The sequence below is a fragment of the Lichenostomus cassidix genome, chromosome 4 (assembly GCF_008360975.1).
Source record: "Lichenostomus cassidix isolate B80296 chromosome 4, HeHo_3.0, whole genome shotgun sequence".
In the NCBI taxonomy this organism is placed as follows: domain Eukaryota; kingdom Metazoa; phylum Chordata; class Aves; order Passeriformes; family Meliphagidae; genus Lichenostomus; species Lichenostomus cassidix.
In genome coordinates, this window is record NC_139484.1 from 18,019,834 (window position 1) to 18,042,960 (window position 23,127).

The following is a 23,127-nucleotide window of genomic DNA, read 5'->3' on the forward strand; positions in this document are numbered from 1 at the left end:
ATACAGGACAAGGTGTCTTCTCCTGTGTAGAAAGCTGCAGATGTGAAAATATTCCTGGTGCTCCATGGTGCCTCTGGGTATTGGCTAAGGGATGCCTGTACCCATATTAGTTATCTTTCACCCACTGCATTTTTCACTCCTGGTTGCTTAGGATTATTAACTCCAAAAGGATGCACAGAGAGATCATTCTCGTGTTTAAGTGGAAAAGTCAGGCAAGCTTTTTTGCTGTGTTTTCATTTTGTGGGTTTGTGGGTTTTTTTGTTGTTGTTGGTTTGGGCTTTTTTTAAGTATTTACATCTAATGCCAAACCATAGTAATTGCATCACTTACACGTAAAATTATTGTGGTTTTTCCTTGGGCTGCTGTTCTTAATACCCATATATCCTTCAGAAGTGAAACAGCTTTGGCCCCATCAATATCCTGATGAATTGTAAGCTGCTGGAACATGAGTAGAACTTCCTCAGAGAGTAAATTCCTTGAAAGTACCCACTTTTAATAGTGATCCTATATGGTGAGGAACAGGGCTATCTAACAGTAGTTGCTAGCCTGGGACTACTACAGAAGAAAAAGACCTGGATCAGCACAGTTGGATAAACTCAACATCCTCCTGAATCCCATGAGCAAGCAAGGCAATGCCCCAGAAATCCTGTCATTTCAGTGAACAATGTCCCAAGCACATGGCTGCTCTTCATTCATTTCTTTAAAAACAATTCACTGGGAAGAAAGTTTTAGCCTGGTAACCTTTAAGCACCCTTAACTGCATGAGCTTTGACTTTTGTCTTCAATAAAAAAACAATGTTAAAGGCTCATAGAAAGACAAAGGAAAATGAAAATTAAGGAAGACTTTTAAGGCATTCCGCATCCTCTTGTTTTTCCTCTCCAGTACCAACCAAGCCATTTTCAGGTTGGCTTATTTTCCCCCAACACATCAGCTTGATCTCTTTTCTGATGCTCTTCCAAACTGCTGCCACCAAACCACCTCGTCTATTTGCTCAAACCAAAACTAAATGCAGCAGCCACTACATTTGTATAGCCTGAACTGGGAGAAGAGTGGAAGACTCAAGAGACTGGCTGCAAGCTAAGGTTTCCAGATCAAATCAAGACTAACTCAGAAACAAAGAAACCTAATCATCCTACTTAGCAACTGCCTGGCAGCTGATACAAAACGAATAGTTAGAGTTAGGTCAGCTTTTGAGACAGCAAATGTCTGCACCAGGACACCCATTCATTACCTAGGGTTAATAACTACACAAATGTAATTTTTCAGGATTTAACACAACTCCTCACTGCACAAAGCTATTTACACCTCTTTGTGAGAAGCTCAGCATTGCACTTTTCAGTTCTGTTTTTTAAAAAGTGACTTTTCTTAAAGAAGTTCACTAATAAAAGCAGTTTTACAATCACAGTAAAATATAATAGGAATTAAATTATGGCACAATAATTCACACTTGACTGCACAGAGGCCATTTGGCCTTCATCTTTGTGTCTGAATGTGCTGGGTGGGAATTACTACACTGTAATTCACATGCTGTCACATCTTATGGCTTGGCTAACGCTTGAAAAAATCAGAGCGCAGAGTTGGTCACTAGAGATCAGAAATCAGTCTTGTCAAGGAATGGTTACAAATGGCAGAAGCATCAGATATTGCAGGCCTGAAAGCTAACACAACTTACCCCCTCCTACTGCTGTGAGAGAAAACACATTTTCTATTGCTGCAGTTCAGAAAGAAACCCACATGCCCTACTGCTGTACAGCATACATGTTAAAAATCATCAAATGTTCAGGATGGGAAGGGACTTAAAGATTATCCAGTTCCAACCCCCCTGCCATGGACAGGGACATCTCCCACTAGACCAGGTCTCTCAATGCCCCACCCAGCCTGGTCTTCAACACTTCCAAGGATGGGATATCCACAACTTCTCTGGGCAACCTGTTCCAGTGCCTCATCAGCTTCACAGTGAAGACTTTCTTCCTCATACTTAATCTAAACGTATCCTCTTCTAATTTAAAGCCACTACCCCCATCTCATCACTACAGGCCCTTGTACAAAGTCTCTCTGCAGCTCCTTTGTCGCTCTCCTTTAGGTTCTAGGAGGCTGCTATACTATCACACCTTCTCTTCTCCAGTCTAACACCCCCAGCTCTCCCAGCCTGCCTTCCTAGGAGAGGTGAATCCCTCTGATCATGTTCAGGTCCTTCTTATGCTGGGGATCCCCAAGCTGATGTAGCACTCCAGGAGGGTCTCACCAGAGCAGGGCAGAGAGGCAGAATCCCCTCCCTTGCCCTTCTGGCCACACCTCTTAGAACACAGCCCAGGATACAACTTGCTTTTTTTAGGCTGCAAGCAGACATTGCCACGTCCCATTTTGCTTCTTATCCACCAACACCCACAGAGCTGCTCCCAATCCATTGTCCACACAACATTTGTGCTCATAATTGCCCCAACCCTGGTGCAGGATGTTACATTTGGCTTTGTGGAACATCACGACCTTCCCATGGCCCCTTATCTGGGGTTTGTTCAGATCCCTCTGGATGGCATCCCATCCTTCAGGCATGTCAATGTATCACACAGCCTGGTGTCAATGAGAAACTTGCTGAGGATGCACTTGATCCCTTTGTCCGTGCCACTCATGAAGACATTAAATAGCCCTAGTCCTGATATAGACCCCGGGGGGTAAAAGATCTTGTTTCCTCCCTATAGCAAGAACATTCTATGAGCAGACACACTTGCCAAAAACTGAAGGAAAAAAACCACATTATCAGAAAACCCCCTTAAAATTTCTCTCCTTACTTAGTGTCAAATTTAGACATGAAAGAAGTGGGTCCACACACAGACCTCTGCACCACGTAATGGCTTAAACAAGAATTAAATAGTGGATAGTCTTAGCAAGGTTGAATTTCATCCTCTATCAGCTTATAGATTGATCTGTCATCAGATGGGGAACTTAATACTCTCAATTTTAGTATAATGCTGCTAATGAAAGCACTGTAGTATATCCAGAGAACAGCCACCCCTTTTATCAGGAAAAGCCTTCCTCGATCACTTGTTCCACTATGGAAAAGGTGGCATGCCTGCAGGTAATACAAATTGCCAAGAATAGCAAACATTATAAATATTTCAAGGATGATTAATCTTTAAAACACTGAAGTTAGGCAGAAGCCTGGAAGTCAACTTGGCTATTTCACAACTAATAAAACATGTATCTTGTATTTCATTGTGACTATATAAAGAGTATTGTAGTAAAAGGCAATTATCCACCATTCACTAGCTAACATAACACTTGTACAAGTAAAAAAGAAACACAGTATGTATTTTAAGCAGTGACAGTATTTTCACCATATTAAAATAGTAGCGAGGCAAATGTTCAGCTCACATTAAACAGCACTCTGTCACCAAAGACCAGCCTGCTAGCATCATATATTCCCCCAAGATAGATAATGCTGCTTGCTTTAACAGAATCATTGTCACCAGGCAACTACCAGTGCTGTTCAGTAATAAATATTTCCACTGTTCCCACAGAAACTGGCTCGGCATCTGGACCTGCTAATGCCTGGAGAGATCAGCCTGACCTTGGAGTGCCATCTTTTCACAAGGATGCAGCCCTCACCACGGCTGTCTCCCAGAAGCATTGCAAAGATAGAGCAGAAGCTCAGAGGGCAGGAACAGGACAGCAGACGAGGCTCTCTTCCTTGCAGCTGCAATGACTTGAAAGGACTTCAAATTTCATTTCCTACTCTGCGAATGATAAATTAGTTCAGCCCCATCTCAAACTAATTCTCATATGGAGAGACAAGATGGCATCTGTCCCTAAACGCAGGAAGGTCACTTTACAGCTATGCCACAAGACTGCATAAATAAATTCTTGGAGGCAACTAGGTTTTTTTAAGTTTAGAACTGGGCCAGCAGCATCTGTAGCCCTGCCAGTCTGGTGCTGTCAAGTATCAGTATTCAGTATTAAGCTTCGTAACAACACGAGGCTCCAGGACTTGTCAGGCTTTGTCTGAACTACAACCTATTTCAGCTTAAACTTAGCTCTAATCTCTAAAGCTATTTGAGAAACTTTGCTGCACTTGCAACTTCCTCTGGGATCAGATAACTTTTGCCTAGCCTGTCCTAGCTGCAATGTCAGATTGTCCTGGTTCTGATTGGGACAGAGTTCATTTTTTCTTAGTTGGTACAGTGCTGTGTTTTGGATTCAGTATGAAAATACAGAATCATATCCATATATGAGGCTGGAGGGAAGTAACGAAGCATTCTTGTGGTGCTTAGTTGCTAGCTGTACTTAAATCATGACACAGATACCTATTGTTTGCCCTGCAATTTCAGCCAGGTTTTGGTTACATGATTGTTTAACCTTTTCTAACTTCAGTTTTGCTTATCTTCAGCCAAGTGTGTGGTTCTAACCCAAAAATCACATCACTTAAAGTTCTTAATATTTTCCTTGATAAACAATCACAGCAATGACTAACTAACCCCATGGATCAGTGGGAGGGAACAGTGTACAACTCATTAATAACTACAGGGTTAAAACATACAAAATGACCCCAAGCAGCTGCAAGACCAGGAGGAACCAAACACCACAACTGGCACCACATTTTGCCCAAGAAGGATTCAGGATGCTGACAGCTCGCTCTCATGTCACAAGTGCAAGGCAAGAGCTAAGCAGCAGAAGAAACATGTAAATAGCCACTCATGTTGATTTTATTGCATTTGTAATAATCTCCAACAGAAACTGGGCAATTTGGATTATTGCTTCATCAGAATAGTAAGTGGTTGTCCATTTTTGGATTGTTAAAAGCAGCAGAGTAATAACAATTAACTCATTCTTTGTTGTCCATCGTATAATTAGATACACAGCACAATGCCTAAAAAATAATTTTCAAAAGAATAATAATAAACCAACCTGATGGGATGATAAAAATCTTTGCATACAACAAGCCTTCAGCTCTCTTCCAGAGCCTAAAATAAATTACTTGTTTGGAGACGTGCAAAATTTCACCCCACAGCGAACACTGTGGTATCCTTCCTATCCTGCTCTTAACAGCATGCAGTTCTGAATCCCTTTATTTCTATTATTATTTTTGTCCAGCAGCCTGGAAGTCTTAAATCTCAGCTCTGAGCCACACACGAGCATGACAGCAATGTGACAGAGCAGGTGTACATCTCTCCAGGCTTGCAAACTGAGCTGCTGCCTGTCATGTCCATCTCACTTCAGCTGAACTTTGACAGTGTTCATTTGTGGGTAAAGAGAAATCTGCTTTGTTTGGGGTCAAGGGGAGGAAGGCTAAGAGAACAGCTGCTCATTCCAGAACGCGCCTCTTGGAAATCCACCTGCTACAGGGAAAGAGGATCAGTTTGCTCAGGTGTACGTGGGGGGAACACAAACCAAGGAGCACTTTCCCAGGGTCCACACCTTCAGATGCTTTGGGACAAGCTTCCGAAGAGGGGCAAAAAGAAGGCAGGGACACAAAAGTCCTGTCCCTAGCAGAGCCCTTGCAAAAGATGAAAAAGGCTTTGCTTTTATTGTTATTGCTGATGGTTTTATTTTATTCCTTAGTATTATTTCAGTCTATCTTGTGTAATTCTCCAATTTTGTATAACAGGTTTAGTTTTATGCAACAAATGGATTTACAGGCTTTGCTGTAGCTTAGGAGAAGGGATAGCTCTTGGGGGGCTTCTACACTGCTCCAGGTTGTACCATATATGCAAGCTGTAAGCTATTTTCTGTTCAAGTCAAGGGTAATAGTAAAGAAAGAAGCCACTTCATAAATCTGCTAATATCTTAAGTATTTCCCATAGCTTAAATTTTTGGTGAGCTATGATTCAAAGCAGCCTGAGCGGAACTAGACAGTCCTGTGCTTATGCATTTTGGATACAGCAGATTAACAACATCACTGAGGAAATGCAAGGACTCATGACTTTTTCCCCTTTTATGATTTCTACAGCTTATCAACAAGATGACATTGTACCAGGGCAGTATTCTGGAAGATTACTTTTCATCTTGCAGATCACTGAAGTACACACCCTTTGACTCCACACCTGTCATCACAGCCCAAGACACGAAATCTACTCCAAGAAATGAAATAGCTGAAACAAAAAAAACTAAGCCCCCTCAAAAAAAAAAAAACCCAGAACATCAAAACAACACCACCACCTCCAATTTAAAAGATCAGTGCTCTAAGAAATCTGTCTATAATGCAGCTACCACTACAGATGAAGAGGCTGTGTCACGTAACTCAAAACAGGAATAAGAGGCAGCAAGGTCAGTCTGAAAAAGTACTTCATAACATCTCCAGCAATCACTACAGGACAGGAGTCATTCCAAATCACAAAAGCAGAACTCAAACGCTTGAGTCCTATTAAGCATAAATTATGAATGCTTTCTGCCTGCAGTGAAAAGAGATTATTTAAAGGGAAAACAAAATTTTAAAAAACCCAAAAAAACCCAACAATTAAAAAGCAGGGCTTAATTGGGATATTTTTATAAGTAAGGTGAGGTTGTGGCATGTGTTTAAACAACATACCACATTTCTGAGAGGGAAGCTGAATCCTGGTCAGTCAGAGACCAGAACAGGGAGAACCAAACCAAGTCCTTTGGCTCAGACCAAAGGTGATCTCTCTCCACTGTTCAAAGATAGCTATGGCACTTTCACTAGATAATATGTACATTGGTTAGATGAGTGATGGTCAGATTTACCACCACTGACTGCCACAGCCACCACAGCAAGCACCCTGGATATTCAGTCTGTAGAGCAACAAAGGGTAGAAGTATTGCCAGGCATAAATCCTACATCTCTGGCATTTGCTCACCTGAAGTATAATATGACTTCTAGAATACTTGTGACATTTTCATTTACTGTGACTATCAGGCAGGACTTTCCAGCTACACAGTGGCACTGAGAATCTAAACCAGAACTGCCAAAGCATATTTAAACTATTAATTGCTTTAACTGTTAATACTACTTAATTATAAAGATTTACAAAACATTTACCATTCAACTTTCCTGAAGAGGACTAGAGAGCACCTTTCTGAATAGCTCTTTTATTCCTCTCTAATTGGTCAACTCAGTTTAAATACTCATTCTAGTTTTCAAGTCAGTGAGGAGTTTTACTTAAAGAACAATAGTACAGATAGCCTTTCTGCCCAAAGGTGTTATATAAGTAGACAGGTGCTCTATAGACATGTTTAGCCCATTATGTTTATCACCTTCTTTCCTGTAAAATTTTGTGTCTTAGCACATACACAGAGGATCAGTTGATAAAGCACAAAAAGCCTGACAAATATTTAAAAGCAGGAGCCCACAGCTTACAGACAGGGAGTCATGTCATTCACAAACATGGTTCCACTGGCCTGTAATTAAAATTAAATCCTTGGTAGAGTTCCCCTTCCATTTAAGCATCAGAAAAATCAGGCACCCAGATTTTCCAAAGCTCTGACCTGAGCATTTAGTAACTATCACTGCTAACAGGAGCTCCTGAACAGTTCAGCCCTTGTGAACCCTGGAAGGTAACTTCTAGTGCCTGCACTTGGGTTTCTCCTATCAAAAGGACCCAACAAGCCTCAAAATCTCATTTCAAAGTATTATGTGTGTCATGTTTCACTTATGAGTTTCCTGGCTAACAAAAAAGATCACATTTTTCTGCTACAGCTCTGTACTGGGTTTTCATGGCTGGGTTTTGGGGAGGGGGGCAGTGCTGGTTATAGGGGTGGCTTCTGTGAAAAGCTGCTTGAAGCTTCCCCAATGTCTGACAGAGCCAGCTGGCTCCAGGATGGATCCAGTACTGGGCAGGGCTGAGTCCAGCAGTGACTGTGGGAGCACCTCGGAGACAACATATGTAAGGAGGAGGGGAAAAGCTGCTGCTTTGTAAGAGAAACAGCTCTGCAGACAACAAGGTCAGTGAAGAAAGAGGGGCAGGAGGTGCTCCAGATGCTGCAAAAGCTGAAATTTCCATGCAGCCCATGAAGATGAGGCAGCTGTGCCCCTGCAGCCCATGGAGGTTCAAGGGGATGCAGAGATCCACCTGCAGCCCATGGAGGAGGCTGCAAACCCCATGCAGAGCCCACCATGGACCATGCTTTGTCTCCATGGAGAGAGGAGTCCACTGTGGAGCAGGTTTGCTGGCTGGCAGGACGTGTGACCCCATGGGAGTAACCCCATGCTGGAGCAGGGGAACAATGCGAGGGCTCCTCCCTCTGAGGAGGAAGGAGCAGTAAAAACATGATGTGATGAACTGAACTTGACTCCCATTCCTCTGGGAGTTCCATGCCCTCTGTACTGCTGTAGGGGATGAGGTAGAGCCAATTGTGAGTAAGTTCACTTCAGGAAGAAGGGAGGCAGGGAGGAAGGTGTTTTTAAGATTTCCCTTTATTTCTCATTACCCTACTCTGATTTGATGGGTAATAGATCTGTTTTTACCCAAGAAAAAGTCTGCCTAATGTAGCAGCTAAACTCAGAAAAAGAAACCTTTATATGTCATCAGAGTTCTTTGTTTCAGCACTTAAGTCATAATGTAACCTGGGAATTCAAAGACCTGAGGTACAAGCAGGGAGAGAAATCAACATCCTGGAAAAAACCCCAGACCATTAGGAAAAAAAATAGACAAAATCATTGCTATTTTCTCTTCTCTCTTCCCTTTCCACAGGCAAATTTACACCATCTCTCACTCACCATGGGCAAACGGTGTTAAGAGCATTGTGAAGAACAGCAGCTGTGATGACCACATGACTGTGAAGGAGAGCTTGAAAGTATCCCAGCAAACAAGGGTTCAAACAAAAAGGTGAGAGTCCTCCTGCACTTGCTTCCAACACTTCAACTGTTGTTGGCCTTCAATTCACATCCAAAAAGGGGAAAAAGAAAAAAAAAAAAGAAAAACAACAACAAAAAAAATCCACAGCCAGTATCCAGAGTCTGAGACCTACAAATGAGAAAGGAAAAAAACCTGCAGTTAGTAAAACAGTAAGATAGGTGTTTTCAATCAAGTCTTGCTGCGTTTCTTTGCTGCCAGCAGCTGTAAAGGCAAATGTGTCTTCCCCACTCCCAGGCCCTTCAGATGCATGCACATTCCTTCATAAAATAGGAAGTAAAACTTATGGCTGTGCAGAGAACCAGTTACCAGTTGGTAGATAACCAATGCTCTGCTTTGTCTCTCGAAACAGGGCTCCAGACAACAGTTTTGAACAAAAAAGCTAAGACCTTTCCCTCCCTTTTGCATTTCTGTCATGCCTCTGCTGTGGATGCTAACGGCAAGATACCAGGCCAGGCAGTGGGATTAGTAACATAGTTTGGGAGTATTTCCACTGATGATATGCCAAAAGTTTCTCTTTGTTTGAGGCAACCTGTATGGCTTTTAATCACGGAATCTGGACCAGGCTTTGAACCCAAGCAGAGCCCAAAGTCACCCTTCTCCTATAACCAGCTACCTTCTAGTCACTGCCAGCAACTCACTGCCAGTCAAGCTCTGCAGTTATTTATTGTGGAATTAAAATAATGGTCTTGTCCATCCCACATGCTTACAGGAAAGCGCGGGGAAATCTGAATCCATGCTTGAATAGAAACATTCGCTCATTTAACTGGAGAACGTATTCCAGCTTTCCATCATTTTAATCTCTCCAGAAGGGGCTAGATGGCCACAGTGACTCAAACTTGGCAGGAAAAAACAACTATACAGAGTTAAACACAGCAGCAGTTTGAAACTTAGCTCCCCACTGACTTTGAAATGATGAGGAAATATGAGGAATTGAAAAGTACTTTACATATCTGTTTTGAACTCCTTAGACTCTGCAGTCTTCACAGCACTGGTCTAATTAAAAATCTCTCCAAAAATCTCTGATCAACAGAAGTTATTCTTCTCTGAGCACAGAAGCTGTTTTTGCCAACTTTTGTTCTTACCCAAAACCAAGTCTGAGCCAAAAAGCTCTATGAAAAAACTGTGCTGCATGCCATTGTGATGTGGGTATATTTCTGAAAGTCTGGCATGACAAAGTGGCCTTTGTTTTGCTTCCTATCTTTACTGATCAACTAAATAAAACCCCACATTGTTCAGAACCAAAGTCCATAAAGAAGCTGCATTTTTTTTTAATAAATATATCTTGCACTGCCAAGATTTTATTTTCTCACTTGACTGTCCTCCCCAGTCTGTCCCTGCAATTTGTTCACTCAAATGTAGCATTTAGTTTCCATAGTTTTTTCTCATCTCTGTCAATGGAGTTACTAAAAAATCCAAGGTCAATCTGCAGTCAAGTGGCTTCTTTATGGACATCCTTGAAATTAAAACTTTGCTCAAGCTGGGACTAATCAAAATGGTCATTGATAATATTAAAAGTCTGTTTCTCAAATAGGGAAAAGCCTCATGAATATTTTAAATTGTACATTCTAAACAATGATCGAGTTTTCCATTTATATTTTAGCAGGCTACCAGTACACATCAAACTATACCACTGTCATTATTTATGCATGCTTTTTCTATAGAATCTTCTGAAAAGTTTTAAAAGTGAGAAGCTTTTTGTGTTACAAAATTTAAAAGGCATACACAGAGATGAGTGAAAGCTATCCACACACAGGTACACTACCCTGAAGCAAAAGCTCAGTCAGGCAGTGAAGAAGTGAAGGTTCGTTTTTGATTTTTATTTGTTTAAACTGAATCAGTTCTGAATAATCTAAGCCTGTTAGAAAGAGATAACATTATGGTGCAGTAAAAGGGTTTTGGGTGTAAATTGAAGAAGCCACAAATTAATTAGGCTCCCCATCCCAGAGAAGGGATGATTGTCAGCAAAATACTTACAAAGTACCCTTTATTTTTTTTTAAACTGTCTATAAATTTCTGCATGATAGGATTCTAGAATTTTTTTCTATCATCTCATGGGCTGAGGCAAAATGAACAAAGGATTCACATACCCTCTGCAAAGTCCAAACACTAATTTTTTGGGAACTAATGTCTTGGAACCACTAGAACTACAAATAAACATTTTATCCTCCTGGAAAGTACTCATTGAGTCACAAAGCTCGTGTGCAAAAGAGACAACAGGACTAGCTCATCATTATGCACCATTTACTCCAGTTGTAAATCTGACCAAATATTCTCTGCCCTCCCGTCCTTTCTGCCAGAGGAGAACACACCAGAGCCATGGCCTGTCAGGTGGTGTCTGCACACCCTGGCTGGCACAACCTTGCCTCTACAGAGGCTTCAACCCCTTCAGCTTAAGCTCACACACAAATATTACCAAATACACAATGGATCTGGAGACATGCCAGTTGTATTTAACAACACAGGGCACCACTAGATTAACCCAATACATTGGAATGCTACAAAATTCTGGGTGGGTTTGTATTTCACATAATCAAATAATCACAGTGTGTTTGTGAACTGGATATCTGCAGGGAAACAGCTAGATAGGAAATGAGTGGAACAACCCTTTTTCTTAATGGTCACTCAACCCCCGCAAGCAGCATTGTAAGATGCAGAAAGAGGGCTGCAAAATAAAATCTGCTTCATCTTTGGATTCCCTCCAAGGAAAGTACAGCCAAAGAGAGAAACTAGAGAAAACAGTTCACTATCCGTGAGCTGTTTGGTGCAGAGTGTTACATTTATTGATGCAAGAAAGGGATACGCTATCATAGTGAAAAATTTAAGGGCTTGACTTAAGGGGTTTGGACTTCAACCACAAAGATGATGCAAGCTTGCATTGATTTAAAAGAAATTTCTTCTGCTTACTGACCCTTATGCCCAAAGGGCTGCCCTGACACCTTCACAGTCTGATCTGCTGCATCACCCAAAGCAGAACTGCATGCTGGCAGCTCCCAAAAATCCGGCTCAAAGCGCTACTGACAGAATAGCAGAAAGCTAAAGGAAACGAAGGCCTTGTAGTGAAGAGATGAGCAGTGAAGTATTCATCAAGGCGTTGTTCATAAAAGAGCATTATAGATACACTGACAAACTCAACATCTACCCAAGTCTGTTCTTCAGCAGTTGATGTCAAGCAGCACATGGAGCATTTTCTGAGCTCATCTGTCGACAGTCTACAGGGAGGGTGAAAAAGAAAAGAAAACCAGTTCATGTGGTGAGTGAACAGATAGGCTGAATTCAAAGTAGAATTCAGAGCAGCGCAAGCCAAACCTGTCAGAACTCCATTTAATTACTGCCTTCTTCCAAACACAGGCATTTGCACCTGCACAAAGCCATGCACTACCCTTCTCACATGGCAAAAGCTGCTTCAAGAATCCAGCAATTTCTAGGCAGTCAGGGTATAGCCAGAGGAGGGATGAGAGTGTCTTACAAAGGGGCCCATTGAAAAAAACCAGATAAAAATGCTGTGGTTTTCTTATCCAGTTTTACTTGCAGCAGTTTTCTCCCCACCCCTGAAAACCTGCATAGTAAAAGTAGCTTAAACAAATCAAGGATACAAGGATTGCTTTATATTTCTTAGAAAAGATTCCGGCACTTATCTCCTCCTTTGGAAAAAGTCACTTGCTAAGTAGAAAATAAGTGTGATGTTTCAAACGAATATTGGTTAAATTCACTATTTACAAGGGGAAAAGTTTGGAAGTAATTAAACTCCTTGAAGCTGATGGTCCAAGCTAGAACCACGGGTGTAATTCCCCATTCTCAGCATCTGCTACTTGAGATAGTTTATTTCAGGCAACATATTCAGAATTTTTCTAAGAGAGGGAAGAGAAATAACCCCAGCAAGAAAAAAAAAAAAAAACCCACGCAATCTCTGCAAAATTAAATTAACTGCAATTTAATGTTAGAAAATTTCTTTAAGTAAGAGAATGAGCTGTATTTCCACTCCCATCATGAATGGCTAAACAAAAGAATTGCTGCTATACATGTGGCCATAAGTTGTTTGCAAAACACTTCATTTATTTTTTGCAACATTACTAAAAAGGAAAGGTTTTACTGCTCCAACCTCTTTCTATCTTTATCCTATTTCAAATCCCTTTCCCTGTGAGGTACTCAGGATGTGGCTCCCTGGTCACTTTGTGGTGGCAGCAACACAACCTGCCATGTAAAAGGTCACACAGATACTACCATGTGTATAACGCAGGGGCAGCAGGGCAGGATCAGGTTGCACTCCTGGCATTTCCACATGCACTTTCAGTCACAGCCACTCACTGAAGTTACTACTACAGAGACATGATCACTTATGGACAGATTTTTCCATGTAGATTTTTAAGAAATCATTAACATGTTTGAGACAAACTGAATTGTCTGCAAAATTTATCTCTGCATTCAGCCCAAGAGAAAGTTCATCCAATACTGCAAATACTTACAAAGTCAGAGTTCTCACTGAGTTCAGAAAAACAGGCTTTTGTTTCTCAAAATAACGAGCTGTCCATGGCTTTTAGCTCTTCATTTCAAGTTTTAAGTTTGCCAGATGTGAGGAGGCACCATGAGAGAGCCAGTGAGCCTTCTCAGGGTGACAAGACTCACCAGCTTGTGGTTTGAACTGCTCACATCTGTGTCCTCTTTCTGCACTGCAGACCCTGCTTCTGCTCTCACACCTCTGCTGGGGCTGTGAACTCTGAAGGAAACTCCTCAACCCTCTCACCCAGTATGTGCAAAATGACATGGTATTTCTAAGCCCCTTCTTCCAAGCAAGATTTAAAATGAGCACTTGCACCAGTACTGCACTTAACTGCCATTCCTATTATTAACAGTCATTTCATCCACACTGAAAACCTAAGACCATTCTGCCTGTTATTTCCTCCCTTATACCTGATGTAGCACCCTGGAACGTAATTCTTTAAAAACTTAACAACAAGCAACAATGACAATAAGGCCTAATAAGTTGGTGTTTATCCTGGATTGTCCAGTATCACTGCAGTGCTACTTACACTTCCCTGAAGGGAGCAGCCGGGGCAGCAAGGAGCCACTCTCAGCTCAAACCAAGCTCATCAACCACCTGTTTAGGCTATAATTCAAAATGACAAAGAGCTCTTTAGATGTTCTGCGGGATTTGCTGCAAATAACTCTCAAGTGTTAACTGAGTTAATTCATTTTAGATTAATCAAGCCTTTGATAAGAGCGCATCAGAATACAGCCCAGCTGAATATAGTAGCTTTTTTTTTTTCTGTGTAGGTGAAATAAAGGCTTTTGTGCTGTTCCAGAGGTCAAAAGGGGAACTTGAGCTATCAGCTGCTTGTTGGTTTTCCCACTCAATCCAGAATCAAAGCAATTTCAGCAGAAAATGATAATTATACTAACAGTGAAGCCATTTACACATCTTGTGACTATACATGGAAGGATGGGAGGAAGAAACAGACAGAAAAGCTAAGAGCCTTGGAAATATGGTCCAGAAGCTTAGAAAGAATGTATTGAATTGTACATCTGAATATCACAGCAACTGAACGTTCCAGACTTGCTTTAAGTGCCTGCTGGTTATCCTTGGCAATATACTTCATTACAGATTTAAGAGGAAAGTACACCATTCACAAGGTCCCTGCATGTGTGCAAATATATGATAACACATGCAAAATCTGAAAAGGTGCAGAGTATCATGCGAGGATGTGGTAAAATATGCAAATGTTTGTATTGCATTACCACCCCAGATCAACGGGCTTTCTGAAAACTGATTACAAAAAACTTGGTACTCTCACTGGTTAAGCACCACCTGCTAAAGCAGCTCACAGCTGGCAAGAAGCATGTCAGTCCCTCCACTCCAAACCCATCAGGGCAAAAAAAAACCTCTAAGTCTTGGGAAAAGCTATGCAGCCCTTTTCACAAGCTGGACAGCACCATAAACTTCTGACTACCTGAAACAGCCCTGTGTCATCATCATATAGGACACTCATTACAACAGTGTTCTGCAAGCTTTTGGGGAAGTGTTAAGATCTTTCTCAAAAATTTATTATCCCTACATAATACACCATCTTTCTCAAATGTTTTAGTTTACAGCACATCTTTATAGAGGGAAAATAATGCATAGGCAAGCTCTCTTCACAGTATTGTCAACAGTTATGATTTCATTGCAAAACTCAGTATGAGGCAGCTTCTTGCAATAATAAAAATTTCAGCTTTCTTTTCAAGTAAATTTCTCCGTGCAGAAAGAAGCTGCAAAATAGGACCCAAATACAGCTCAGAGGCTTGGTACACCCGTGGTAAATAAACATAATTCAACATATTTGATTTGAAATTCACATGACTTTTAATCAAATCTCAGATTTTTTTTTTCCTGTGAATGATTCAGGATGTTGAAAGTCTGGGTTTGACAATACTCTCGCAATGGTTATTTGCATTCCACAGAGCCTTTGGCAATTCTTCTGTCACAAATAAAACATGTGTGGTGCGTGCACTGAAAATGCAGACAAGCTTATCACCAGGGTCAGCATAATTTTAATTTCCCTTTGCTACCATAAGCTCAGCTTGTATTTTGAGGCATCACCTCTCCCACACATACTTGCCCCATTTCTTCAAGTGCCTTACCATGGCTGTAATTGTGATGGCACAGATCCTGCATTGGGTCTTACTTTAACGTGATAAAGTGACAGCCTCTAAGGAGAAAATTAGCCAAAGGAAGTGACAGAAAACTCCATGAAAGTTCAGACAGGGCAAGTGTGATATTGGGACCAGAGGAGGACTAGTCCTAAATGCCTCTGAATGCAGCCTTTAAAATATTTTTCAATATTCATCTCTCTCTCCCCTATATCTTCCTCCCCACTCTGTCTCCTTCATACCAACTTTAATTTTCTTCCTTTCCTTTTCCTGGCAGGAAAGGACTTCTTTAACTTGCATTGCCCCAGACTGACCAGCAGCTACAGATATATATCAAGAAAGAGTTTAGTAACCTTTACCTTCACTACAAGGATGGATTTCCTGCTGGGGTGTGTAGGGGAATGCAGGCAGGAGTCATTTCTCTTTTGCCTAAATTCATCAGGAGGTGAATAAAAAGCTCATATTAGTGGCCTCCTTCTCTGCATGCATCTGCCAGGAACAGCTTTACTCCCCAAAAGTAGCCTATGTCAGAGAAGTTTCTTACTTGCAAAGATGATAGTGGACCACTTTTTGTGAGCCCTGCAATTCAGAAAAGGAGGAAAGGGCTACCTTGGGGCACACTCCTTCACAGCCCAGCTGGCCCCACAGTTCTTTGGCTATAAAGGTTAAATTAGCACAGTTAAACACAACAGCTACAGAGAGCTGAGCGCTGCTGAGCTGAAGCACAAAGCCTGCCCCCTCTGATGGCTTGTTTCATGGGACCTGACAGATAACACCACACAAACCAAAAATAGGATCATGTCTGCATGTCTCATAGGAAGCAGTACTTTTGACAATGCTGGGTTTCCTCAGCCTTTGACTTACTCCAGCTCCAGTCATTACTTGCAAATATAACTACATGCAGTAATAAAACAGGGAAAAGGTACCACTTGAGTGAGGAATTGAGATGCAAACAGCAAGAAAGCTGTATTCTGTTTCCTATGTGTTAAGATGTGTATCCCAGTGCATTTTTATCCTGCTCTTGCTTACTATTCTCTTCTCAAATGGATGGTAGCAGACATTACTTGTTTTGCTCTAAGAAAGTGTGATTTCCTTCACTTTTTGTGCAGATTAGGAAGTTAACAGGCAGTATATAAGGAGAGATAATAGCTTTTCCCACTGAAAATGTACTGCTCTTGAAAGACTTACAGTAACAACAAGAAAACCACCTTACCCACCAGCTCTATGTATACATACACGATATCTAGTAGAACAAAAATTGCTAGTAAATGAGATTATTGGCAAAAGCCAGGTGAATAACACATTTTTAAAGGAGAGTTATCTAGGAAAAAGATAAGTTTAATTGTCTTTCAGATCTGTTATGATGTAATAAATGTCTATTAATGTTTAGCAGCAAATTGGCTTTTAATGATCATTGCTATTTTTAGCTGGTGGGTGACATGCAGTTTAAATATAAACCAGATTTATGTTTTACACACCAGGATGACTTTCTCAGATGACTCTCCTTGATTTAACCTCTTCACACCCCACAAGACATTTAATATAATTTTATTTCTAATAGACTGTGAGCCAATAGGATTGTATTTGCTACTACTGATGTTTTCAATGAGAAATAAAATCAATGAGGTTTATGCTGAAGATAAGTGTAAGTGATTAGTTAAGTGTAAGTGGCTTGGAAAATATTAGGAGGGCTACATTATTCAAGCAAATTATGCAAATTAAAAAAGACTCTGAATTGAAGTAAAATCCATGAAAAACTCCTGACCTTGCTGTGTTGGAAAAAATCTTAGCTAGAATTTGTTCTTTGGGGAGTACTTAAAAAATGATTTTTAGTAGGTGAGAAATTTTGTTGCATTTTTCAACACAAGCAGTCAACCTTACACACTCATACCTACAAAGGAAAAAAAAAAAAAAAAGAAAAATCATCTTTTTAGACCTAAAGACAAAGAGCAGCCCAGTAGGTTACTAGGAGAAAAACAAACAGCACTTGATGTAGTGTAAAAAGAGCGGGCAAGCAAGGCAAAGCCCATGCATACACTGACTGGGAAAGCAAGACAGGAACACAGAAGCATCATTAAAAAAAACAAACAAAACAGAAGAATAAAGACTACATCTAAATTTCTAGGTGTGGTATTCTCCAGTGAGCTGCATTCACAAAAACAATAGCAAAAGCAATAGGCCAAATTACCGAACAAAAAGTATTTACAGTTCCCTAAAGCAAATGTCTGTGAAGTAATAACCAATAGCCTGTTTTTCCACATTTTACCATGTTAATGAATTCTGTTGCACATTAATCAAGAGTTGAACCTCTTTGATCTTTGGAGGGGAAAATAAAAAGAAAGATTTAATTATCACACTCATTTTCTGCACAGATACTTTTGTTCTTACTTATTTTCTGCTAACAGAGGTCACCATCTCACCCAAAGCCTAGTTATGAAAGGTCTTGGGCATTCTCACAGTAAAATACAGCTTTATTCCTCCTTCCCCTTTCCTCCCTCATATTATCCAATCAACAAAGAATGGGAGGGAAACACTCTTGCAGAGAACAGAGCTGTAGAGAGAGAGGGGCTGGGGATTTCTGTGTGTGCCCTTCAACTGTGAAATCAAGCTTCAGCCAGTAAGTGGACCATTTCCAGCCAGCTTTTATAACAAGTCATAAATACTCAACATTTCCTTAACCCCTGCAGAATCAGCCCTTCAGAACTGCACCCAGTCCAATCTCTAGGGAAAACACCCCTCAAACACAAGCTGAAAGACTGCAGCTTTTTTTGATCTCCTTCCTAATGAGGAGCATCATATCACTACACACAACAGCGACTTCAAATCTGAAAGGGCCACTGCGTTACAGGTGAGAGTCAACACTTCTCTTGGTACTACAAAGGAAATATTTTATACTAGAAGTTCTGGATGGATCAAATATTTATATAATACAGATCACACATACTCTCTTCCCTTCTGAAGTGAAACAAAGGCCAGATATTTCCAGCTGAAACTACAAGAGGGATCTTAACTAAACAGAACATTTAAACCTGGATGGAATTTCACCAGGAGCTTCCAGCTGAAGCCTCTGCTTTCACATCATGACTTGGCACCATCATGATATGTATGGAAATCAGCTTTTCTCCAAAGTGACAAACACCTTAACTCTTGCAAAAGGTATTTTGAAAGGCCAAAGACTTGCTTTGTGCAAAGAAATGCTTACTCCAGTAAGCATGCGCATTTTTTTAATGGGTACTATCAAAATTTTAAACAGTAAAATACTTGGGTGATTGAAAGGCTAAAATTAATTAATTCCTTGAGTGCTTTCTAGCAGAAATTAATTGTGAGGACAATCAGGACAAACGTGCTTTTAAAGAGAATTGTCTTGGGCGCTGAGTAAGGAGTGTGAGACAATTGCCCTCCTTTCATGCCTCATAGCTGAGGATAAGTAGCAACCACCCTAAAGAGAAAATACACCTGTTGTGAAATTTGCCAATATAAGATGTGCCTGCCTCTGTAAACCCCAAATTAACACTGTAATAGCTCACTAATGTAACAAACACTGAGAAATCCATGGGAAAACTGAAATCAGGCCTTACCACAGAAGGTCAGCTCAAGTCCCAGAAAATGATACAGTGTCATGTAAAGAATGGAGAGGAGCAAACCCCAAATTAAACCCTGAAAATCCTTCAGTGCCTTTCCCTCCCAAATAAACCACCTCCTACTTGACTCACCCTGAAATTATGCAATTGTAATTTGTCTTTTAGCTAAACTACTGCAGGACTAGTGACTGCATTCAGTAACAATGCTCTCATTTGTAGTTCCCCCAGCTGAAGCAATGAACTTCTACAACATTTTACATTTTAAAGTATGCATTGAATTTAGAATAATCAAGAAAGTGTTGTAAACATTTACCTCAGTCACAGGTATCTGGCAAAATCAAATACCATCAAATACAGTCAGACTGGCTGTACCACTAGAAACTCTGCAATGAGCTTAATTATTCAGTTTCCATTATTTATAAGGAAACAGCAAATAACCTCATTTCCATACACCCAAATATAATAGCTCTAAAATTTGCAGTAACACCTTTATTTGTGGAATGCAAGTCCACTTCTGCTTTTACTCATAATGCCTTGCTTCCACCTAGATAAAAAGTGAGATATCTCAGTAGTCATGGAGTAACATTTAATTGTAGGAGCCACATTCAATTCCAAAGAAGAAGTTAAGCACCTCTGGCAACTAGAAGGCAAGATAATTAATCTGATGGATGGGCCTGTCTCTTGTGATATTTTGTAGGGGACTCTGTAAATACCAAAATGTAGCTATGTTTGATAGGCAACATGAATTTGGGGGGAAGAGGGAGAATTTGGTAACTCCTGAAATGTCCCCTGTGAAAGCAAGACCCCATTTCTCATTCCTCTGCAGGAGAAGGTTTCAAAAGCACTGCTGGCTCTACCAGTGGCTCACCTGAGCTCACTGGCAAAACCCTGCTGATTGTTGAAGGAAGATGTACAATCAAGAGAGAGCTTTTGAAAACATCACCTTAAGCCTAGTAAGCAGCAAGTAAAACCTTTGTTATTTAAGGTCATGGCTGGAAGTGAAACTGCAATAAAGTACTTCATTTGATTATCTGAAAAGCAATTCACTGTAAACAACAAACAACAACTCTTTACTACATCTTTACTTCGACTTATTTTACTGTAAGTGGAGTAAGCAATGTAGTTTATAAAACAAGGGGATAAATGACACACAGACATCAACCCTAAATATTTTGCTAAAGAAATCACTCTTCTGTTCATTTAGTTCTCCCTATAAGGGAGATTCACAAGGGTAAAGCAGAAACACTGGGCTTCAAAAGTAACCAAAATTGGCAAATTGTGCAGAAAGATAGATAGTGTCATTGTTTAGTGCTTGGCACCAGTGTGGATCTGAGCAAGCAAGAACACAGATTGCCTGTGATGGAAAAATCTATCAAATGTAAGAGAGCCAACTGATGGCTGAAAGTTTAACATTAAAATCCTTTCAGTCACTGCTTACCTTACATTTACATAAGTTTCATTTCCAAAGTAAAGAGACCCCAAAGAGGCAGTGTCTGAATTAAAAGAACTGTATTTCAGCTAAAAGGAAGTTCAACAACTTCTGTTGATCCAAACTTACCATCAAGGAAAAGCTCAATACCTGAAATTCATTTCCTCCAAAGTAACATCTTTCCATTTGAGCTTTGCCTATACTGTAAGAGAAATACAGAGGGAAGGCTTGAACGTGTTTTCTGAAAGCAAGAAGGGGCAGGTTGCTCCCTGGCATCAGTGTCCCTTCTGAGCACACAATCCAACCTGTCCTCTGCCCAAAGCTCCCTTGCAGTGCAAACACAGCCAGCACAGTTCAGCAGAGTATCATACACAAACCCACAGACTGAAGTCCCAGCCAGGGCTGCCTCATTATGGGAGAAAACAGAAATAGCATTCCTAAATTGGATGCGATCACCAGGAACAATTTAGCATCAAATGCTTCAGAATCTGCATGGAAAATGCCAAAGCACTGCATGCCAGTAGATTTCAGGCTGTAGATAGCCTTAGGGTGAGAGAGCAGGGAGAGTCCAAATGGGAAATTTATCAGAGTTCATGTATTATTTCTTCTTCCTACATTAAGAATTAAACCCACTGATGTGGGGCTCAGATTGGCAGAGTGAAGGAGGGGACAGATGACCCAAACAAGCACCTTGTCACAGCGTCAGTCACAGCTAGAGGGAGAAAGCAATGTTTGGCAAAGGGCACCACTAATGTCAGAGGTTGAGTCTTCACCCATCAGGGTCTTGTTGAGTGCCATATTGGCAGCAGGACACAAAAATGCCTTTTCTTATTAATCAGGTCGGGAAACTTCTAGGAATTTCCCCCCCTTGAACAACCGCCCTTCTTTTTAAAATCTCCAATATTGAGACAAACAGTCCACTCCAAACACAAAAAAAACAAAACCAAACAAAAAAAAAAAAAAAAAAAACCAGGGGATTTTACACACCTGAGGTCTTTACATGTCACACCACCTGAAGAGGAAGGAGTTAATAAACTCAGAAATGAGGAAATCATGCTGGGTTACCCAGCAGCAGAGCCAAATTTCACACGGAGGCACTAGAGGTCCCTGGCTTACATGACTGGATATGTCAGGACTTCTCAACCAACCTGCACATATCAGGGAAATCCTGACAGTTACCTTTATCTCCTCCTTGAGAATTAAAATTATGTAAGCTCTCCCTTCGGAACACAAAAGATACAGATTTGCTCTTACCACAGCATTTCTGATCCAAATGACCTTTTTCTGAATTTTACATTTTCCTGAAAATAATTATCAATTTCAGTATTTTTTAAATTAGTTTTTCCTATTACCCAGTTAGAAATTACTTTTTCTGATAATGTTTCAATCCACAGCACTTCATTTGAAGAAACTAAGGTACTCTTAACAGAAGATTTCAGTTGTGTTGAAACATTCTGGCTGATACGTGATTTTGATTAAAGTCAATTTGCTGGAGAAAATAGTATCCCCGGATTTTTTTCCCCTCCTAAAAATTGCCAATAACTTACAGCAATTTTCCCTCTACTCAGAGGAGAAGATATGTGCAGTATGAAGACTCAGATCACTGTTTTATAAAATGGTCAGACCACTGGGCAGCCTTCTGTGAGCTGAGAGGAGAACCAGGAGGAACCACCATTCTGCTGAAAAGGAAGGCTGCTGCTGGAAATGTCTGATTTCCCCATCATTACTGTTGTGCTTCCCTCAGCAAGAGGACAATTCCTATCTCCCCCATCCTCCGCCAGTGTAAAACCCACACACATTTTCAGGTAAATGTTTTACTGCTACCAAATGTTCTTCAGCTTGCATACACTCTACCTCTTAAATACCCAGAACCTCCACCCCACAGGGCTCAGCCCCAAATGCACTGGGTTTTCCCTCAGAAACACTGCCATGAGTTCAAGCCATTCATTACTGTAAGTAAATTCAAGACCAAGAGGAGCTAATAGGTGGAGAAAAACTGAGGACACAGACCTCTCTAGAATCCTCCTTGTAAGTAATCAGAGGTTAGCCACAATTAAACCAGAACAGCTGATCAGACAGGGGGGCTGCTCCCTAGTGGCAAACTCACAGGTACCAGCAGTAAGGATGAATGCAACATCCTCTTCTGTCCACCCCACAGCTCCAGCATTCCTCATGCAAAAAGGTGCCAGTAGGGAAGAGAATCAAGGGAGTGAGTGGAGCTTGTTCCAGCATTGCCATCCTCCAGTGCCACACAATTAGTTCAAGCACTTTCTTCTGCAAGACTCTTGCATTTCAGCTGCCTCTACATACTTTAGTTTCCTACCTGCCTGGAAACACATGCACCAGTGCTTAGCTTTCAAAGAAGTGAGGTGCCAGACTGGAGTGTTCTTTCACCGATCTTTCTCTGACCTAATCTGGACCTTGCTGTTCTCATCCACAAATGACTGGTAGTAGAGAGTAGCGTCAGAATCTTCCCTACCATGCATGGCACCACTGGCCAAGCAAACACTATAGCTAAAAAGCTCATGTCAGGAATAATTGGGAGTAAAGCTCAGGGTTCTCTTTCAAAAAAAAGAAAAAAGAGTGAATCCTGAAATGGTTAGCATAGCACTTTTGATCCACAGGACTTCCTTGTGCCTTCCTCTCCACAGCATTACACTACCTTTCCCTGCAAAAACAGCCAGC

At 40.9% G+C, this 23,127-nt stretch overlaps 1 protein-coding gene across 15 annotated transcripts in view; it reads right to left on the reverse strand.

The window, feature by feature from the left end:
• The window catches only part of ADGRL3 (adhesion G protein-coupled receptor L3), a 486,265-nt gene that overhangs the window by 303,823 nt on the left and 159,315 nt on the right, over nucleotides 1-23,127 (reverse strand). For all 15 annotated transcript variants that reach the window (XM_085058079.1, XM_085058071.1, XM_085058067.1 and 12 more), the window contains exon 3: nucleotides 8,670-8,916. In XM_085058079.1, the coding sequence (XP_084914205.1) occupies nucleotides 8,670-8,724 (55 nt within the window). In that variant the 5' untranslated portion in view covers nucleotides 8,725-8,916. The remainder of the gene's footprint in view (nucleotides 1-8,669; nucleotides 8,917-23,127) is intronic.